Below are 22,470 nucleotides of genomic sequence, written 5' to 3' on the forward strand. Positions count from 1 at the left end.
TCTCCTCAATCGACTCGAAACACGTTCCTCGGAGTGGTCTCTTGAGTTTTGGGAATAGCCAGAAGTCACAAGGCGCCAAATCAGGCGAATACGGTGGTTGCGGAACGATATGCGTGGAATTTTTGGCGAAATGGTCACGAAGAACGAGTGCAGTGTGAGACGGTGCATTACCGTGATGCAAAAACCAAGAGTTGTTGGCCCGAATTGCTTCACGTAAACGACGCATAACGCTCAAATAATATTCCTTATTAACAGTTTGGCCAGGTGGAAGGAATTCATAGTGCACCACACCACGAAAACCGAAAAAAACTGTCATCATGCCCTTTATATTTGAACGACTTTGACGTGCACTTTTCGGTCTGGCCTCGCCTTTTACACGATATTCACTTGATTGGTCGATTGTTTCAGGGTCGTAAGCATAAATCCAAGTCTTATCTGCCGTAATGATGCATTTGAGCTTGTTCTGATAGTCTGAAAGCATTGTTTCACACACATCAACGCGACGACTTTTTTCCAAGAAATTGAGAGTTTTCGGTACCAAACGAGATTTGACTTTTCGTAGGCCCAAATGGTCTTTCAAAATGGTTTTCACAGATTCTTCTGATATTCCGATCATATCAGTAAGGTCTTTCACAGTCAACCGATGATTTTTGAGCACTAACTCCTTCACTTTATTGACGTGTTGGTCACCTGTTGACGTCGATGGTCGTTCGGAGCGCTCCAAGTCATCAACACATTCTCGACCCTCTTTGAAGTCTTTGTACAACTTATAAACATTTTTCTGCGACATGGTCGAATCACCAAATGCCTTCTGCAACATGCTAAATGTTTCCGCAGCCGAAATTTCATTCCGCAAACAAAATTTGATGGCACTTCTCTGCTCAATCAAATCAGACATTGTAAAAATCGAAAAATGCACTCTTGGTCGTTTGGTAAACACAAGCGTAAATATATTACTGATAATGACATTCACATGAAAGTTGGCCCAGATGTTATTAATAGTGCTGCCAACTCATGAAAAAAATAAATAGAGCGAAATTTTAATCCCGCGAAGTTTGACAAATAAATTCACCTTACTTTTTGCTCACAGTAGTATCCTCTAAAAAAAATTCACGAAAAACACCAAAATTTCGGCCTCCTAAACATGTTTACCCCCTTAAAAGATGCATGAAATATACAGTCAAGACAGCCAATAAAGTTGCGGAGGCCCTGATAAGGGTGGTACTGAATGTCCTGAAGATTCCAAAAAACCACTTAGGCAACTTTAAGTATACAGCGCCTTCCTATATGTAGCGCAAATCTGGTCTGCACCGACTACGTGCTGTTAAAGTATGCAGCACGTTCCAAGCAATCTTAAAAGAAACAGAACTAGTGATCGGGGGCTTTGCGCCATTGACATATTGGTAAGCGCAACAGTATGCAAGACAAGCTAAGATCAGATGATGCAGAGATTTTGCATGTTATGGTAAGAGCGGTGGGACCGCACACTTAGTGGTCGTTGAACACATCGTCTGATTTCTTCGAAAAAGACGTGGACCTGACCCAAATACTGACGGGTCATGGAGTTATTGTAAATGATATCGAATATTGTTTCTTTTTCAGCATACAGTTTGGAAATTAAATGAACTCCTTAAGTAGTAAGGTAAAAAAGCTTTTAAATGTAGAAAATCTGGTATTTGATATGCTTTAATTAATAGAAAGTTGAACCGATTTTTGCTCCATGGCAAAATACTATCTTACCTAAGGCAAGTTCCACACTTTTGGCCTTCAATACTTCATGACACCTCTACAATAATAAAAGGAAACGCGTGTTAATATTTCATTTAAAAAGTTTGAGAAATATTAGCCTGAAACGTTTAGCTGGAATGCGTGAGTCTACAAAGAATTCGTAGAAGAGCGCGACGCTGAAATTTCAACGAGAGCAGTTCATCGAAGGTTTCAAGATGCTGATTTAACCGCTCGGCATTCTGCTGAAAAATAACTTTTGATCACGAAAATGCTTTAAAGACGTATTCACCGACCTAAGAAACAGCAGATCCGTTAAATTTATTGAAAAAATAACATTAATTGAAGTTCTTAGTTCGTTGTAACGGTAGCCCTTGCAAAAGAAGCAAGAATGGATGGATTCGCGTACGACTCGAGTAGAGTACGGCAAGGTGTAATGGTAATTTTCCTATTAAGGAGAAAGAAAGAAAGGTCGATCCCATTGATTGAAGAGAACTTCATTCAGACAAATTAGCTTCGTTTTTAAAACGATTGTGCGCCCAATGGCTGCACGTTTTGCAGCACCATTATTCAGTACTCACTTAAGTACAGGGTAGGCCATTTAAAGCGGGCCCATTTGTTTCTGAAAAAAAACATTGAAAAAAACATTTTTTTTTGTGTTGATATGAAAAATCATTTATTTTGATTCAAGGAGATTTGTTCCAGCTAGTTTTTGAAAATGACATCCTTCAAATGTTTGCCTCTGGCCTTGATGGCCAAATGTGTCCTTTTTTCGGCGTTTTCCATCGTTTTGGCCAATATTTCGGCCGGTATGGCGGCGATTTCGCGTCGGATATTGTTTTTAAGTTGAGTTAGAGTCCTTGGCTTGTTGATGTATACCTTGGATTTCAGATAACCCCACAAATAAAAGTCCGGTGGCGTCAAATCTGGTGATCTCGGTGGCCACGGAAAATCACCATTTTTCGAAATCAACCTTCCAGGGAACAATGGCTTCAAAAAATCGATTGTAGCGCGTGAAGTGTGGCATGTAGCCCCGTCCTGTTGGAACCAGTAGCCTTCCATGTCATTTTCTTCGATGATTGGCATAAACATTGGGATAACTCGATGTTCGCGGAGCCTCCTCAACACTGGCTCGTACAGCCTCGATATTTTCAGCAGAACGTCGTGTATGTTGTCTGGATGCGTGGCTGGTATTGCTGAGACTACCGTGGTTAATAAATTTTGCGTATAAACGCTGTAAAGTGCTTTTGGATGGCGCACTTTTAACTTTATTTTTTTTTTTAAACGCACGTTGAGTTTTCACAATTGAGAAGTTATTTTGGATGTAAAGCTGAATTATTTCAGCGCGTTCTTTTGGAGTGTACTGCTCCATGGTAAAAATTGTCTTGGACTGACGCTTCCAACGCGCTATGTCATTAGTCGATCTGACGTTCCTGTCAAAAGTTATAGGGTTGCCCGATGGGCCCGCTTTAAATGGCCTACCCTGTATTTGATGGTTACGTGGCGCTACAGGATGATCTTATTTGTAAGTAAAGTATAATCAAAATGGGTAAAAGGGGAATGTGGATATGTAAACAGACCATTATGAAAGAAAAAAGAGAGAAATGTATCAATTTTGCTCAGAAAACCCGCGAATGCGCCACAATTATAATTATATGTACATCTAAGATGATGAATATTTAAAATTAAATTAAGTAAATTCAAAATATGTTGCATTATGAACTTTAAGTTATAAAAAAATCGCATTTGTTTGTCCCAAGATTAGTTTGAGAACTGCGAGGTTTTGTTGTCCGTATTTTTGTGTTTGCAACTGTAATTGTCTATATGCATAATAAACTTTTCTTACAGTGCCTGAGTGTTTGAGCTTGTCTCGTATGACAAAAAAATGTTCAATATTCAACTCGTTTGCTGGCACAAATTTATTTCCATGAGATCAAACAGTGGAAGTAAACATAAGAGACAGCGATTCGTTTGCTTTTGTCGCCAATGATTTGCAAACTCAACAACCGACACACGCATAACAATTTTTTCAAAAAACATATTCTATGACATCTCTATGTTTAGCTTCTTTTATTCCGTAGGTTTTACAGGTAAGTGATTGTAAAAAGTGCTTGAGAACTTCAAATGATGATAAAAAACAAAAGTATTGTTGCAATGAATATTTTTTTTATTATAATTTGGTAGATAGTTTCATGGCGTTTATTTTTTGAATATGGTATCCTGCATATGTCTGCCATGGCTACGCCTTACTTGGCCCATTCGATTAGTCTAATAAATTTATTGTTAATTAATCAAGTTGGAACCAAATGTCGTCGCTTTTTAGTGATTAATTTTTGGAAACAAAAATTCAGTCGGCATGGCTTGATACGCTCGTCGTTCACGGTAACAATAGCTCCTTCCTCCTTTCGAAAGAAGTAAGAACCGATAATGCCACCAGTGCTCCATGAACTTCGCAAAAAGATGTTTTTTCTTTTTTCAAAGTAAATTTTCACTATTTGGTGCCCCATTCCCAGCTGTCATAGTTATCGATATCAATAGTTAACATGTAGCTAAAAAACCTCCGACATGTTTATGTGGTTTTGGGTTGTTATGATGATAAGCTATTCGACGTATAACATGTGTTTCTGGTGATCTGTAAAAAAGTTAATTAAAAACCCGAAAAAAAAACTATTAACTGAATGTGAGCCATATATTTTGTGGGGTTTTTAAAGAAGGATGCTGTAAAGTGGCTTACAGCATCTAAAGCCCTATTAAGACCGTCAACTGCTCTAGAATTTCCAAAAAATCTAAATTTTTTTTTCGCAAGAATTTATATTTTGAACGTAGCCCATATGTTCATCACTTAAACTCCTTTTTGAGCTGGCTCGAAACAAATCGATTTTTAAGGCCAAACCTAACCTCGGCGAAATTCGGTCGAAACCCAATTGAAACTCAACTAAATTAAAATCAAAACACATATTTACGGGAGCTGTTTCTTTTGGTATTCCTGGGAGAAAAAACGGTTATCGCTAAAAAAAATCGGCTAATTTTTCATTTTAATATTAAGAATTAGTCAGCAAAAAGGCCGTAAGGATACTTGTTGAATTATGTAATAAAGAATTGTTTAAACGTTTGTATATGTATATGTATATGTATATGTATATGTATATAATTGGTGCTTATACCTTTTGTCACGTGCTTGGCCGAGGCTCTCCATCTACTTGAGCTGTGCAATGAAGAGGGCAACAGTTTTACGCCGACTTCGATTAGCAAATGTTTTTTATGAGGACATTTTTTACATTGCCTGGCGTGGGGCGACCGCTATTAGAAAAAACTTTATCTATCATTTGCTGTTCATGCCCGAGTCTTCAAGCCCGGGCACTCCGAATGGTAGTCTCACACCAACTGTTTGGTCACCGCGGTCAGTAAATTTTATATTATGGCGTAAACGGACTTCAAATTTAACAACTTTAAGAAACGCGCATTAGAGTCGAGTAAGCGCAGCAGCTCGGCCTGGAGTAACTGACGCTCAAATAGTCGTAACTTAGTCAACATTGCTCCGATCGACTTGAAGTATAAAAATATTCTTGAGAAATTATGAATTCTAACTAAAAAAATGTTTTACAACAGAAAATGTGGGTTTTTGATTGCTACACTAAAATATTTCTTAAACTGAAAGTTCATACAATTTAAAAAAAAAAATTAATTTGAAAAATTAGGCATTCTAACTAAAGAAAATTTTTGAAGAAAGATAAATTTGAAAAATTATGCATTCTACTTAAGAAAAGATTTGTTGAAAGATAAATTGGAGAAATGCTTGGAAAAAATTAGGGTTTTCTTTGTCGAAGCCGAACCGAGACTAAGCTATTGCGGCCAAACATGACCGAGGCCGAAACCGGAGCCGAACTTCGGTCCTTCTCTGCATTTGCCAATAAATGTTTTCATATTTACTTGAAGATGAAATTTTAATGGCATTATCTGTAGAGGACTTTGAGATGTTTACTATAAAATATTTTCAAAATAAAGACTTTTTCGTTTCTTGCGTTTGGCTCCCATATGAAATTTCAGTTACCTTATCTATTAAATTGAATTAACAATGTTTTGAAATGAGTGGCTACCATCTTCAAAAATGTTTCTAAAATATTCTTTTTTCCTTAATTCTTTTAAATTTCCTGCATGTAATACCCATACTGAATTGTTTTAGTTATTTATGATTAATCATTTAATTTACAGAATTCAGTTCTCCCTCATCAAAAATATTTTCGAAATTAACCTTTTTAAACATTTTGTTCTTTTCCTACCTGTATTACAATATTTGATTATTATTTCAAATTAATTTTATTTTTTAACAGGTGACAACTTTCTTATTTTAGATTTTAATTCAAATAAAATGATACGACATTTTTTTTTTGTCGGGACAACTAGCAAGTGCAGCACTCAGACATTAAGTCCATTGTACTACACTTGGATTCCCTTTTAATTTTCTTTAAATCTACTCGATCTCCGAAGAAATCTGAGTAGATCTTGTGGTGCCAAGGAGCCAAGGTGGTCGCTACTTAACACATCAGTGCCAAAGACCTCAAACCTGATTCGAGCAAAGGCGGGGCAGACGCACAGGAAGTGGTCCGCCGTCTCATCCTCCTCTTCACAAGCTGGGCAGAGTACACTGTCTGAGATGCCCAACCTTTCCACGAGCTTCGTCCACAGAAAGTGGCCCATCATCAGTCCAACTAGCCGTCTGCACTCCCCTCTGCTTAATGGCAGAAGGGTTTGCGACAGTCGTTCGGACATGACAGGTAGCATCAGTTTAGGTCATTTGCAGCCTCTCTCAGTCTGCCGAGCTCGCTTGTGGGTGGTAGTTACCCATTTGCTAACCGTGGCTTTGATGGCCGCAGAAGGGAGTGGCAAAACGGGCTCTGGGCCAAAGAAGCTTAGCTAAGGAGTTAGAGGTCTCACCCACGATACCCACGTGTCTCGGGACCCTTGTTAGCATCTGGCTATTATGTCTAACGACATAGTTTAGCCTGGATTTACGGGCATCGACTACCCTGATGTGGTTAAGGGGCTGTCTGAGGCCATGAGCTTAGCTTGGCTGTCCCTGCAGACACATATAGATCTGCCTCTCCATCTGTTTTCCACAACAAAGTTCATCGCTTCTCGAACTGCATGCACCTCCGCTTGAAACACAAATGCATGCATTCTAAGAGCAAAGTGCAGTTTTTTCCTGCTGGACTCCACGTAGACCCCAGAGCCAGAGCCGTGCTCGGTCCTGGAGCCTTCCGCATTCTAACCAGAGGAAGAAATTATGTAATAAAAAGAAGATCGATACACTTTCCAAATTTCTTTTTTACATTACTGCCATAATAATGTACCTATTTTCTGATGCCACGCAGCTTCAATTCAAAGTGTATTTAGCGACTCTCCTTCCACTTTAATACCCTAAGAATAAGTGGCGTGCGCCCTTTGCAAATCAAAATAAATTTTACTATTTTAAAAATTCCTCTTTTATTGTTCAAAGTCAATGCCTCTACGTCTACAATTCCTCACAGCGTCCACCGGCGCGCGTATATCCGGGGTAACATTCACACACATCTGGCGCCGTACAAATCCCATTGGAGCAATCCTCCGTGCAAATCGGCTCACAGTGCACCGACGAGGAGTGAGCGTTACGTCGATAACCAGGGCAACAATACGAGATGGTTTGCATTTTTAAAGTGGGTTCGTTGGCTTCGCTGCTGCAAAGTGGAAAAATTTTATATTTTTAGAATTTTTAAGGCAATTAGTTCAATGAATGACAAACGTTTCGGGAAATAATTTAAGTGATGGAGTAATAGACAAATTTAAATATAACTTAAAAAAAATAATATAAGTTAATTCAACGAAATTAAAGGTATTTAAATCTTGTATTAAATTTTCAGCAGATGCAAATATATTTTTTTAATAAAAATTCAAAACAAAAAAGAAAAATCTAACAATCAATTTCTTAAAAGCCCACACATTCGATATTCACTTACAGCACTTCTTTATAGCATATCCCGGATGGCATCAAAGATTTCGTCTCCAAAATGAACAGGTCTCGCTCACTTGGGCTATTCAGTTTCCAAAACTGGCCATTTACCGCATTCAAATTTAACCCAATGCACAAAGCCAGAAGCACCGACATTAAATGGGAAACGATACGCATATTTGAATATTGCACTTTAGTTATAAAACTTCTACAACAATGCAAATTTTCTATAAATAATTTCGATAATCCGTTGCGCGTGGCGCACTTTTTACAACTGAAAGGCCGAAGCGTTTTTGTCTCATGTCTCCTGTAGATTGTAGACGCTTGCCATATTTCCCTTTCTTCACTTCCTTTTCTTTAAATCTTTCTACGCTTACCTTTTATTTTGATTTTCCTTTCCTTTTTTTCTTTGCATAATTTGTATTGTTGTTGCAAAGAAAGTCTATACACTGTTGTTGGTCTCGCTTAAACGACGAACTGATAAGACAGAAGCTGATATAAAATTTCTCTATTCGACTGTGCTTATGGAAAATGACATCCGTACATATTATACATATTAGTGCCTCAGCTGTTGAGAGAGTGCGCTGTGCAAAGAAGAATGCTGGAAATAATTAAAATCTTACAAACTTGAAAGCATAATTGAGCATAAAATCATTCGCCCGACTAACCTAATTTTGGTTCACGCGATGCTGCCACGGAGTTCATGTGTTAAAGTTGATAATTCTATATATATGTGCACAGAGCTATTTTTATGCACTGAACCATTGTTGTCATACTCATTGTAGGTCACTTACTTAAGAATAGAAAACCCCTCGAAGCATAATCCGCGTAATATTTACATACATACGTATGCGCTCTCTTACTCTCATGCATTTATTATTAGTAATCAAACATGCATGCAGTAATATGCGTACATATGTAAATGTATGCGCAACAAGTTCAGATCATCAGCCTAAAACACACTCATCACAGCTTTTGTTGTTACTTTATTTACTGTAGCCTAAATGTAGATCTTAAAAATGGCAGTTGCATTGGTGTAAGAGAGTATTGTATTGACAGAAAAAGTGCTGAACGCGAACTGTGTGTGTGTACCCTGCAAACCAACGTTCACCAGTTTTTCCAATTTTACCAACACATTCACTCAATTTTTCCAATAATACCCACACAATCACATTTAATTCTTTTGTCATTTTTGATGGGTTATACATATATTTATCTCATAATTTTCGTAAATACTTATTAAATTTAACTATAGTGAGTGCGAAAGTGACAGCAAAAACAAGTTGCAAATGTCAAATACAAAAATGAATCGCGTTTAATTCTGTGAAAATCTCCAAGCGAAAAGGTAAGTTGAACAATTTTTAGTAAATTTTGCTATTATATATCTATTTAAACCAATAAAATGTATTTTTATTTTCAGAAAAACGTATTCACAAATCCTTTGCAGCTAGTGGATGTGCCGGAGATGGAGTATTTCGCCAGTCAAAACACTGGGGAGGTGTGCGTGCGCGGACTAACGTATTCCACGGGTAGGTGTTGATAATTTAAGCAAATAATGGTTTCTTCCTGTGCGAACTTGATTTCTGTGACTAAAACTAACTTGAATGATAATTTCTTTCTCTGCCTTTGCGTCGCAGTTATTACAAAGATCCCGAGAAAACTGCTGAGGCTGTTGACTCTGAAGGCTGGCACAACACGGGCGATGTGGGCATGTGGCTTCCAAATGGCACGCTGCGCATAATCAATCGTCGCAAACACATTTTCAAGCTAAGCCAGGGCGAATATATTGTACCGGAGAAAATTGAGAATATTTACACTCTGAGCCAATATGTAAATCAGGTGTACGTTTACGGAGAGAGCCTTAAGGTAATTCCATTTTTTGACATAATTTCTAGCTTTTCATGTTCACGCCATATTTACATACAACCCTTAACGCCCATTTAGAGCTGCATCATAGCCGTCGTCGTGCCTGATGTGGATGATCTCAAGCAGTGGGCGAACGACAATCGCGTCAAGGGCACACTTTCGGTGCTATGCAACAATCCACAAGTAAAAGAACTCATCAGGAGCGATATGCTGAATTGGGGTAATCAGAGCGGACTGAAATCCTTCGAACAGGTAAGTAGCCCAGTGCATATCTGCTTATACTAGTAACGTATGACGTGGTAATAATATCATAATTTAAAATTAATAATAATTACAAATTTTGTATTTATATACCAGGTCAAGGATATATATTTGCATCCCGATCCGTTTTCGGTACAAAATGGACTACTCACACCAACATTCAAAGCGAAGCGGCCACAATTGAACAAAAAAGTGCGAGAAACCCCGTAGAGGAGTTAGAAGTAAAATGCGAACAATTTTAAACTTTATGCGAAAATAGAAAAAAACATGAAATTGCTATTTATTTAATTAGGCATCAATTTAAATTTCTGTAAAATAGATATTTTAAATACCGGCATAAAAGCAAACTATTACCATTTTAGCCAAAACTATTCTTCAGGTATTAAATAAAATTTTATTAGAAAAGAGTAATCAAATGTAAATATTATACTAATTTATGTACATAAAAACTAAAACGTAAACTTTTCTAATAACTAAACTAATTAATGTATATAAATAACTAAAACTAAAATTTGTCTAACACCAAACCTAATTTTATATATTAATGTAAATATTAAAATAAATAACTACAACTTAACGTAATTTTATAATGTAAATAGTAAATTAATATAAATAGCTGTACATAAATAGAACATACTAAAAAAATTATTATATATTGTATTAATTTTCTTTAGAAACTAAAAATTAACTAAATAAATATTAAAATGATTCATTAAATAAATAATATTCAATAAATAACCATTTGTTTCAGTAATTTTGAAGGATTATTGTATATAGGATCCGTAAGTAATTATTACCTACAAAATTACCCAGTTGAAGAGATTCTGTTAACTACATGTTAACAACGAAATTCACTTATTCATCAGATTCTGTTAGCTACATGTTAACAACGAAATTCACTAGTTTATGAAATTCTGTTAACTACATGTTCACAATAATATTCACCGGCCCAAAAGATTCTGTTCACTACATGTTAACAACGAAATTCACTAGTTCATGAAATTCTGTTCACTACATGTTAACAACAACATTCATGAGTTCAGAAGGTTTTATTCACTACATGTTACCCACATCTTTCACAACTTGAATGTCAATTAGAGCAGCACAGCAGTATTGAGAAATTTCTGTTAGTGCGAGCGAATAAAATCATCACACGTATAGACTGGAAGTAGGTAGAAAGTGCACGGCGTAGAATATAAAATTACTACAAAGCTCACAACTTCACAGGTGAACGATACCCACAAGTTAGCAGTGTAAATAGCAGGTAGTTGGTTTGCAGGGTAGTTTTGTTATTTCAGTTACAAACACCTTTGTGGATGATCGTGATTTACAAGTCCTACGAAATGGCACTCAGAGCTGAATGTTGAATTGTAGAGAAATCAAAATCTTACGGTAATTAACGATTTTGGAGTGGCGGCGTAACTTAAAACTTAATTACAGCAAATATTAAAGCTATGGTTGCCGTGGCCTTAAGCTAATCAATAGATTTTACCTGCTGTTTTTTTCGTAAAAACGAAATCCAACCCTTAATAAAATTTATTATTTTTAAAATAATAAAACGGAAGCTCTTAGTATTTTAATTTAATTTCCCACAAATGTACTCAATAATATGATTTTGAATAATTCTGCTCTCTTCCTGCAACGTTCCATGCGAATCTTTAATATTTCGAAATAGTGCAACCCAGTATTGGAAAGCTCCTCTATTCACGTGATATTCGCCGTACGTTTTCAAGCCGCTTCCGTAAGTGAATTCTGCTTTCAAACAAAAAAAAAAAACAATTGAGTTCGTTGACGCTGGAGAAGAGAAAGTGATACGCGTCGTAATATTTTTTCATCAGCTCCATCATGACGCGTATTGCTTTGGCTTTCCTGGCTTCAAAGGACCCAAATCATATTCCTTTTGTGTGAGAATTTGGCCGAAATGGGATGTCAGGCGCTCAGAGGCACTACCTAATCGGTCAAGGAAGAACTTCTCTATGATGGTTGCTTTGATCACAGACCATTGTCTCCTAGGTCGATATGCTCAGATATTGAACGTACCTCCGGTCGACAATTGTACACGCTACAAGAATGAGGAGGAGGGAGAGTCGGCCAGACATCTTCTCTGTCACTGTCCTGCGTGGCATGCCATTATGTTTAAGCACTTCGGCTCATCTTTCTTGAATAATACTGATGTTCTTAGGGATATAAGTGTAAGCCAGAACAATCTGTTTGCACTCAAAATGAAATGGTTTAACGAGAAGTAGCGATAAACTGTTACTGTGCTAACACAATGGATCGGCAATGGTCTAAGTACGTTGGTTTCAGGACCGACTGATACATCTACCTGCCTACCTAAGACAAAATTCACCTTAAGAAACAGATTAAAACGTACATCTGAATATTTGGCCAATATATTTGAATATTCGATGGGTTTCTGTGCTACTATACTTGGCTAGAAGCCTTTTGACAGCCAATTTGTCGATCTCGGTGTACTCAGCAATCACACCAACGGTTAGGTCGAACCTGATTCTTCTTCTTCTTAATTGGCGCGAAAACCGCTTACGCGATTTTTGCCGAGTTTAACAAAGCGCGCCAGTCGTTGCTTTCTCTTGCTAACCGGCGCCAGTTGGACACACCAAGTGAAGCCAAGTCCTTCTCCACCTGATCTTTCCAACGCAGAGGAGACCTTTCTCTTCCTCTACTACCATCAGCTGCTACCGCATCGAATACTTTCAGAGCCGGAGCGTTTGTATCCATTCGGATGACATGACCCAGCCAACGTAGCCGCTGGATCTTTATTCGCTGCGCTATGTCTATGTCGTCGTAAAACTCATACAGCTCATCGTTCCATCGTCTGCGATATTCGCCGTTGGCAACGTCAACGGTCAAAAAATCGTACGCAGAATCTTTTTCTCAAACACTCCAAGCGTCGCTTCATCGGATGTTGTCATCGCCCAAGCTTCTGCGCCATACGTTAGGAATGATGAGAGTCTTGTAGAGTGTTAGTTTTGTTCGTCGAGAGAGGACTTTACTGCTCAGTTGTCTATTTAGTCCAAAGTAGCACTTGTTGGAAAGAGAGATTCTGCCTTGGATTTCAAGGCTGACATTGTTATCGGTGTTAATGCTGGTTCCTAAATAAACGAAGTCCTTTACAACCTCGAAATTATAACTGTCAACAGTGACGTGGGTGCCGATACGCGAGTGCGCCGACTGTTTGTTTGAAGACAGGAGGTACTTCGTTTTGTCCTCGTTCACCACCAGACCCATGCGCTTTGCCTTTTTATCCAGTTTGGAGAAGGCAGAACTAACAGCGCGGTTGTTAAGGGCGATGATGTCAATATTAACCTCGAACCTGGTTACCAATTTTATGTTCAAAATTTTCTCAGACACATTACAAGTGGTTAACACACACAAAAATACATAAACGCAAAATTCATTAGTAGCCATATTTTTGTTTCAATTTGAACTTTCTTGTTCATACCGGCACTTTAAACGTTTATCATATTTCTGCGCACGGACCTAATTAGAATGCTCTTAAGGGAGTTGGCATTTTTACTCATCTACACTCACACTTCCACACTGTAAACGATGTGACTATTTTGTTGTTCAAAGGAGAAGTAATTCTTTCCATGAAAATAAAATAGGAAGTTTAGCGCATTTACTGCTTTATAGTTTTCTTCCAAGTAAAAATTATAAAAATTGTTTCGAAATGTCTATCTATTGGCTGTTAAAAAATCCTAATATTCGGATGAATTGTTGCTGAAGTATTGTGGCTACACGAACATTTGTAGATACTCGTGAAAAAACTAAAATTAACGCAAACAAAATCGGCCAATGGCATAAAAGAAAACACGAAAAGCCAAGTTAGGGTAGCCCACTTGCGTAAATCAGACTCATAGGTAAAAAAAAAAAACAATGCTAGTGTGCGCAGTCTTATAGAACGTGCAACGTTTTGTATGCCACTTAGAAGGTGAGAGATGCGTCCTTGGACAACTAGAGCATTTGTGGTTCACATCAAAGAAAAAAAGTTCAATCCAAAGAAATTTGTAGGTATTCTTAGATTAACCAAACCATTTACTTTTTACTATTTTTCTATACAACTACAACTGGCCCTAATAGTAGAAAGGTAAAATTGGATAATTAAACATGAAATGTCTACCGATCAGCATATTGAACTCCTGCATTAAAGTCTCATTCAATTTGCTGGGCCACGTGGAGGCATAAGTGGTCACCTTGTCTGGCTCCATACATTGATCAATGAAACGCACATAGCCCTCCTTGCAGCGACAACGTCCCTTGGCATTGCAATTTCCATTAGCGCAGCGTTGATAGATGCGGACCGGTCCTTCAACGATAGAACAGCCGCAAGCATTCGGAGCAATGCACTTGCCATAGAACCCACAGCCACTGCCAGACATACGAAAAATGTTGTATCTGTATTAGTAGATATTGCCATTAGAATATTGTTCACCTACCTCTCGCATACGCCTTCACACTTAGGTCCACGACGCACATAACCGTTGAAACAACGACACACGCCCGGTGAAAGGCAAATGCCGTTTTCACAATCCTCGTCACACACTGGCAGACACGAGGTCGTATTCTGGTCGAAACGATAGCCATTCTGACAAACACAGGTGGTGCGATTAGCACAAAAGCCGTTCTCGCAGCGCCTAGTAGCAGATGGAGTTTGGAAAAAATCATTACGAAATTGTGCTCATATCTCGAAAATCTGAATACTTAAAATCTTACATCCCATCCCCTCACTTACATGTAGCAATTACTCTCGCAACTGCTGCCATTCAAGCGCTTCTGATAGCCGTGGAAACACTCGCACTGATTCGGCGCCACGCAATGTCCAAATCCACAGTCCGGTATGCAAATGGGTTGGCAGCCCATGGTGCTGGGCGGCAGTGCAGGTGTATAGCCCTCGGCGCATTCGCATTTATTCGGCGCGACGCATATCTCATTGTGCGCACAACTAAACTCGCAGTGGGGCATGCAAAATTTGCGCGTTGGATCCAACTCATAGCCCTCCTGGCAAATGCAGGTGCCATTTAAGTAGCACTGACCATGCGGACAGCCCAGCGGACAAGTCGGTATGCAGACGTTACGGTGATTGAGCACAAATTCGTCGAAGCACCGACAGATGCCGCCATCTAAGCAAAAGCCATTGGCTTGGCATTTGTTGCCACAATCCGGCACACAGCGGTTCCAGTCGAAATCATAGCGTTTGTAACCTTTACAACAGACCTCAATGAGATTGAAGTAGGGACTGAGTGTGCTATTTCCTACGACTTGCACGCCCTTCTCGAATTGGAAAAACACGGCGCTGTAGGGACGTCAAAGATGTGAGTGAATTGTAAATAAGTATTAATATTTTCGGATGTTTCTCGCACTTACGGCACTTCGCGCCAACACTTGGACGGATGGCTGTTGGGCAATGGCAGTGATAGGCCCGGCTGACGTACGTGCCACGGCTTGACGGTGGTTGTTGTGGTGGTCCAATACTTTTCAAAATGTACACAGCAGACAAAGCAAAACAGAAAAGCAAATGATAAGAGCGAATTGACAGCTAAAGCGCGCAAAAGTGACATAGTTTTCACAAAGCGAAACTACTAAGAATTACAATAACAAAATATTGAAATGAAAACACAAATGAAGAAAAGTTGTATATTTCACAATTATATTATTTTCAAATGGACGTCCTCAGCAACTGAGTAACTCTGCCATACTGAAAGCTTAGAGGGCATTCAGCATCAATTTTAGTACAAACGAACAGAAAACAAAAATTAACTGGCTGTACTAAGAGAATAGCGAATCAATAATCTTAAAAAGCTAAAGATTTGTGCTTTTGATTTTCAATTTAAGTTTAGTATAATGTTTGTACAATAAATGCCCTGGCGTAAATATGTGTGTGCGCAGATTTTATAAATCAGTTGATGATGAACCAGCGATGTGAAATCAAAGCTGATTCACAAGCCAAACGCCAGTATGTGTTTACCCTCAATATAAAAAATTTTCTCTTATGAGCAGACCTTTGGGATTTAAACCGGGGACCGTAACTATTATATCCTTATTTTCTGTTTCTCAAATTTCAATTTTAAATCTTTCTGCACCAATTTTGTCAATGACCAAAATAGCGATTTAGGCGGTTCTGCTGCCCCTAGTAAATCCGCACTAAACTATTGGTCATTAACCAGTTGAACTGAGTATGTAATTAAGGGCATCGGTGATCTTAGGCCCTCGTCCGAAACCGACGTAGATAGTCCCTCAGCTTTTTTGTTAAAAAACTGCTTGTGCCTAGCTGAGCCTCTTACCTTTATCTTCAATTGCTCTCTGGCCTCCGGTATACTTCTTGACGATTGCAAACAAACTTCTGAAGCCCCTGTCCTTAAAAGTGGCAATAAAATTGATACCCGCACTTACAGGCCCATATCAAAGTTATCTTCAGTTTCTAAACTATTTAAGATTGCCATAAATTGTAAATTGCCTTTGCCGTTAAAAACCCCATTTCTACAAGTCAACATGGCTTCGTAGCCAACCGCTCAACGATGACAAGTCTAGCTATTTTCAGCGATTTTTACTTCTCTACTTTTTCCCAGGTCATCAGCCTTACAGCCCTTAGTTGGTGCCTAATTTCTTTTTATTCCTGAACATCAAAAATAAAGCTTGAGGTCAACGTTCTTCCACATCTAAAGAAGCTGTTGAGCTTCTGTGGCTAAAGGGTGTGAAAATAGCTTGAAGCGAGTGCAGAAGAGAATTGACTTCCAAGGAGAATATTTCAAAAATCACTAAAGTCATTTCCATTATTATTTTACTGGGCTTTCATTATTGGGCGCAAAGTATACATAAGTAAGCCTCGCCTTTGTGTAACTTTTCCTTTATGTTTCCTAAGTGACCTACATGATTTTCTACTATTCAGAAAAGGCAGAGAGAAAGAGAAAAGGTCACTCCCTATAAAAATAAAAAAATACAAATTTATATCTAGAAATAGTTAAATAATTGGCGCGTACACTTCTGTTAGGTGTTTGGTCATGTGGTCCACAAATGATCCCTCCAACAGTTTTAAGCCGACTCCGAACGCCAAATGCACTTTATGAGAAGTTTTTTTCATGGCAGAAATGCACTCAGAGGGGCGATCGCTTTATAAAAGACTTCTTCTATCATTTTCGTTTTTCATATACGGAGTTTCGAATGGTAGTCCTGCACTAATCCATTCGTCTACGGCGGTTATTTCTATACAGTTAGGAATTCAGTTTATTCAGTACAAAAAAAAACTCATTTGAAAAATGTTTTTATTTTTATTAATACGAGAAGACTTTGATGCCTTCAATAATTTATTTTAATTTATCTAACAAATAATTTTGCATGAATAGCCACTTTTTTAATTAAATTTTTAGCTTAAAATTATTTTTCCGGTTTCAATGACGCTGCTATAGTAACGCGCGGACTTTTTGGCAATCCGTTCCTTATTCGGGCTCGTCAGATTCAAATAAAAGAGACCAAACTTCTGGCTGTAATTTAATTGAGAAAAATTAATTTTTTTTGTAGAAAAACTATTCAGAAGTGAAAAATTTCTAATTCCACTTACGTGTAGCCCATATTCCATTCGAAATTATCGATTAAGCTCCAGTGGGAATAGTGAGTGACATTACAGCCGTCGTTCACTGCATTGAGTACTGCTTGCAAATGAGCCTGGAAAGTGGATACAAAAATTGACGATTTAGTAATTAAAGATTAAGATTAGGGGCAAAGCAAAGGAAGTAGTTCATAGAGTCGAAAGTGCTATAAAGAAATATTTATAAATATATTATATTATTATTGTCCAAGCATTACTTTGATAGTTACTCCGGCCGAGCACTTGCCATATAACAGACATTTTGGCTTTCGTTTGTTCGCCGGTATGCACAACGCTCGTGTAGAAGTTGAAATGAGAAAGCTTGAGGAAAAGTTTTGAGAACGTCTGTTATACTAGTCTATTTTGCACAAAGTTGGTTCATTGTTGAAATGAACCGCTACAACCATCGCAAATACAATGCTGTTTTATTGCTTTATTCATTTCCTCAATATTTGGTTTTTAGCCTGAACTCATCTTCTGAATCATACGGCTGATGATAGGAATGATTTTAAGAATGAAAATACCTTTTTGGTTATGAGGAGTAGCACTACTTACTTCTGGCTTTAAGTATGTATATATAACTGGCGCGTACACCCTTTTTGGGTGTTTGGCCGAGCACCTCCTCCTATTTGTGGTGTGCGTCTTCATGTTGTTCCACAAATGGAGGAACCTACAGTTTCAAGCCGACTCCGAACGGCAGATATTTTTATGAGGAGCTTTTTCATGGCAGGAATACACTCGGAGGCTTGCCATTGCCTGCCGAGGGGCGACCGCTATTAGAAAAATGTTTTTCTTAATTTTCGTGTTTCACCGAGATTAGAACCAACGTTCTCTCTGTGAATTCGGAATGATAGTCACGCACCAACCCATTCGGCTACGGCGGACGAAGTATGTATTACCTAGACTTATTCCTCCAACTATAACCACTTATTACACTCGGTTACTTCTTGGCATGTTTTATAATTGAAATGCAAAAACCCTATATGAATACATATTATTGTAATATTGCATTTGAAAGGATTTGAAGGTTAAAAATATAAGCCTAATATGACTATGAGTGTGATATTTCATCAAAAGCAAACCGCTATTCAAACTCGCTCAAACTTCGAACTTTATCCTACCTGCAAATAATCCACCCGTTCGGAGTCCTCCAACTGTCCATTATCCGACCAACCATTTTCCGTCACAAAGACTTCGACATTGTCATAGTGATCACGAATCCATCTGAAGAGCAAAAGAAAATATAAGGGGTTATAAATTCAACCGCAAATACTTGAAAAGAAATATTTGAGTTTTTTTTTTTTTTTGTTTTGTTTTTTTGGAACACTTTATATAGTAGTGCTACTGATACGTGAATCGTACTCGAACATATTTGATACTATAAAAATATTAATTCTATTATAAATACTTTCAGGCATTGTTTAGAGTCTTTTATATGTTTTCGGAATATACCATTCATCATTTCCATATACCTTTCAAGGTACTCACTTCAGAATATCCTCCAATCCCTGCGGCACGCAGTATAGCCAGTCTGAATTACCCTGTTTCCACTTCTCGTCTACCGAATATTGCAATTGTGAATCATACTCCCAAGAAGGTATCTCACCATCAGCCGGATCTGCCAACTCTGCATACCGCGAGGTATAGTAATTGAGACCCAAAAAATCACCAGAACCTTTAATTATTTTCGACCAGAATTCATCAAAGGCGGGTAAACGCGACCAAGACAAGCCCTCGCGCATACTGTTATTCCTAATATCATCTAAAATGAGTTGCGGATAGTTGCCGGTTTTTCCAAAAATCGGATTAGCCAGCCAACCGAGCTACAAGAGATATTTGCTAGTAAAAAACCAAAACAAAAGCATTTTCGTTTCTCACCGAATACTGCATAGCGCGTTCGACGATGCTCTCATCTCCACCATTCTGCTGATTGTAGTAGAAACGACTGCTGATGGTGATGCCTATTTTGCCGCCTTGCGCACTGAAATATTTCGCTTTGTAAGCGCGATAGGCAGCGGCGTGAGCGCGCAGTGTATTATCCATGCAGAGGTAATCGGCCACGCCGGGTGAATGTACCAAGGGCGGGAAATACGCTCGGCCATAGCCCAGTACGCAGTAGTCGAAGGGTTCATTGAAGGTAATCCATTTCTTGACGCGATCTCCAAATGTTTCGTACAAGAATTCTGCATAGTAGTGGAAGTATTTAATTATGATGTCATTGGTGAAGCCACCGAACTTGTTGAGCGCATCTGGCAAGTCACAGTGGAACATTGTCACCATGGGTTCAATGTTATTTGCCAACAACTTATCAATCATCATATTGTAATAGTCAATGCCCTTTTGATTAATCACCGTCGTGTCGGCGTTTGGCAGCAGGCGTGGCCAGGAAAACGAGAAGCGATAGAAGTTGACCTGAAATGCCACACAGTACGTGCGTGAAATGAAATTATGATTTCTTTTTGTTTTTCTTTTGTTTTGTCTTATCACTGCTTTTGTGATAAACGTTTCAATGTACCTTGAGTTCCTTCAGTGCCACCAAATCCTGCTCGAAACGATGATACGACTCTGCCGCTGCATCGCCATTTGTGCGATCGCGTATCCTCTCCGGATTCGTGTGTGTGTATGTGTCCCAAATAGAGAGCCCCTTGCCATCTTCGTTCCAAGCGCCTTCTATCTGGTAGGCCGCGGTTGAGGCGCCAAAGGAGAAATTCGCTGGAAACTCCCTATTTCCACCTTTGTGTTTTAGTTGGCATTTCTCGGTCGCTGCTTTGCTGCACAAATGCAAACTGCAAAAAATCAGAATTCACATGAATTTCTTGTTAACACTTTTTACTCTGTCAAATTTACCACAGTGCAAGGATTAAATGAGCTCTCATAGCACAAATGTTTATTAAAATTAATTGTTGAGGAAAATTTTATTTGGTTTGTTCTCTACACTTTGGGGTGATAGAATGGACTGTGCTGAATTCTTTGCAATAACCGATAAGCGAATGTTCGTCAATTTCGACAGAGACAACGTTCTTAAATAGGCTCTGAAGTACCAAATTCATTAATATGTAGGAAAAGAGATAAACACTGCAAAAATAATGAAAAAATAAAGGTGATAATAATTATTCCGTTTCCAAATTCCGTTTGATAAATTCTTGAATGTCTGATTAATACACTCGTCGAAAAAAAAACGCTGCACTTCTTGTGTTTATGAATATTGACATAACATTTTTTTTTTAATTTCATTTTAAATAATTTTCAATGGAAAGGCAGGTCAATCTGTACCACAAATACAAAGTTCCAAATATTTCAAAAAAAAATCAGTAAATATCAAGAAATTTTCAGCAGGCATAGCAAAGAGATGAAAGCCAAGCTATTTAAATCTTAGCCCCGCGAAAGTAGGGCAGCTAAAGACAAGATGTTGAGATGATTCCGCCTCATCCTCCATACCGATAATGCAAAAAGGATTCGAAGTAATGCCGTGTCTCACAGCACGCACACTTGGCGGATAATGCCCTGTAAGGGCACCCACGAAATTCGAAAACTAAGCTTTTGTTAACCTCAGAAGCTCCCTCAAGCGTCTCCGATCCAGAAAGATTTCGTGACCTTACACGTTTCTGTACCTGCCCAGCACTCGCTGAGTTGATGCGAAGGCCACGTTTCTAGGAGCAGACTGCAGGTAGACAACGGGATCCCAATCCTCTCATTTCGCGCGGAAACTACCTCACAGGTCCTTTGACTGGTCAGCTCATCCGCCTCGCAGTTTGAAGCAATGACGCTATGACCAGGCACACAGGCACACTTCACACAAAAGTAAAGTCAGTTCAAGTGCAGCATCATCGAACTCAGAGCCCTTTTGTCGCTTGGCTGTAGAATTTGATATTTACCTTTATCACAATTATTGCACAAGTGGAAAGCCATTCAGATATTTTTGAATTGCTTCTACCTCTATTTCGAATAAACTGCCGTACTTTGGTAACCTGAACTTGAGTCCTGAGAATACTCCTCCGCCAACCTTTCCATCCAGCTTCGAGCCTTCCTTGTACAGATTTACCAGGCCCTGCCTCTAAATGCTGCACCCCACCCATTCTCCCCTGGAGGAATGTGAGTGGAATAAGCGAGGGTGTGCATTGATTAGTCGCCAAGGGGATAAACCCAAAGTTTCTAAAGATACTAGAGTGGCTGTCAAGTGACGTCAAGCCTGAAGCCCAAGCCTCGTATCTGGCGTTCATCACAGAGAATGGTGTGGTTTAAATGGGTCCCAGAGAAGAGCATTGCTTAAGCAGGGGATTGAGTGTTTAAAGTGTGTTGCTGTCAAATAAACAGTCTTCCTTATTCACGATGTTGAAACGTTTTGAGTATGACATGATCAGTTGAAGGAAACACCAGAAACAGTAATTTCAAAAGCAACATTGTACCCCCATTTTTTTCCTTCCTCCAGGGCTTGGGAGAAAGCGTTCGGGGTTTGAAAAAAACTATTGGACCTACTAAGGTATTCCTGCAGTCAGGCTGATGCTCTTTCGGATGTATTTGCCCTTAGAGTAAACGCGCATTGAGTGAATGTCATATCGGATAAAGATCCCTCTGCTCTTTTAGCGTAGTTGCCAGCAAACTTATTGCTATCGATTCCAACATGCGCTTTAATCCAGTAAAACACTGTTAAGTGTATTAGTCGACGTTTGAGAATACGTTCGTGAATAGATACAAAGAGGGACATGGGCGATCTATTGCTTTCGGGGCGACTTTCTTGGACCGATTGAACTTTCAGATAGATAGAAAGAGAAAAGGATATCAGTTACACAGATCCACATGGTTTATTCTTGATAAGACAGTGGTCTCCGTACCGTGTTTTTGCGCTAAAAATGATTCTGGCACCAGAAGTGCCTATCGCATCATGATTTTGAGAAAAGTGGGGGCTAACAACTCGTAAAAACAAGGAATCGTATTTAGCGTAGGTCGGAAACCATTCTAATATCAAAAAATAAAAAAGCAAAATTTCGAAAAAGTTTGATTGGTAATTTTTTAAGCAATGTAGCAGGTA

At 38.7% G+C, this 22,470-nt stretch overlaps 4 protein-coding genes across 4 annotated transcripts; 1 reads left to right on the top strand and 3 right to left on the bottom strand.

Annotated features, from left to right (window-relative positions):
- Nucleotides 1-7,196: 7,196 nt before the first annotated feature.
- On the bottom strand, nt 7,197-7,989 carry LOC129249429 (platelet endothelial aggregation receptor 1). Its single transcript, XM_054889240.1, has 2 exons — nt 7,719-7,989; nt 7,197-7,439 (listed from the first exon to the last, which is right to left on the bottom strand). Exons 1-2 carry the CDS (start codon nt 7,886-7,888, stop codon nt 7,238-7,240), a joined length of 372 nt encoding a protein of 123 aa, XP_054745215.1. The 5' UTR covers nt 7,889-7,989; the 3' UTR covers nt 7,197-7,237.
- A 1,041-nt stretch (nt 7,990-9,030) lies between these two features.
- Nucleotides 9,031-10,210, top strand: LOC129249428 (long-chain-fatty-acid--CoA ligase 1-like). Its single transcript, XM_054889239.1, has 5 exons — nt 9,031-9,056; nt 9,132-9,240; nt 9,349-9,577; nt 9,656-9,829; nt 9,935-10,210. Exons 3-5 carry the CDS (start codon nt 9,422-9,424, stop codon nt 10,046-10,048), a joined length of 444 nt encoding a protein of 147 aa, XP_054745214.1. The 5' UTR covers nt 9,031-9,056; nt 9,132-9,240; nt 9,349-9,421; the 3' UTR covers nt 10,049-10,210.
- Nucleotides 10,211-13,873: 3,663 nt separating this feature from the next.
- Nucleotides 13,874-15,539, bottom strand: LOC129249426 (epidermal growth factor-like protein). Its single transcript, XM_054889237.1, has 4 exons — nt 15,224-15,539; nt 14,592-15,152; nt 14,296-14,493; nt 13,874-14,227 (listed from the first exon to the last, which is right to left on the bottom strand). Exons 1-4 carry the CDS (start codon nt 15,415-15,417, stop codon nt 13,933-13,935), a joined length of 1,248 nt encoding a protein of 415 aa, XP_054745212.1. The 5' UTR covers nt 15,418-15,539; the 3' UTR covers nt 13,874-13,932.
- Nucleotides 15,540-17,219: 1,680 nt separating this feature from the next.
- LOC129247274 (myrosinase 1-like) lies at nt 17,220-20,317 on the bottom strand. The gene is made up of 7 exons (XM_054886334.1): nt 20,289-20,317; nt 19,957-20,227; nt 19,320-19,853; nt 18,930-19,264; nt 18,563-18,665; nt 17,415-17,518; nt 17,220-17,337 (listed from the first exon to the last, which is right to left on the bottom strand). Exons 1-7 carry the CDS (start codon nt 20,315-20,317, stop codon nt 17,220-17,222), a joined length of 1,494 nt encoding a protein of 497 aa, XP_054742309.1.
- Nucleotides 20,318-22,470: the final 2,153 nt, after the last annotated feature.

Source organism: Anastrepha obliqua, chromosome 5 (assembly GCF_027943255.1).
Source record: "Anastrepha obliqua isolate idAnaObli1 chromosome 5, idAnaObli1_1.0, whole genome shotgun sequence".
NCBI classification, from domain to species: domain Eukaryota; kingdom Metazoa; phylum Arthropoda; class Insecta; order Diptera; family Tephritidae; genus Anastrepha; species Anastrepha obliqua.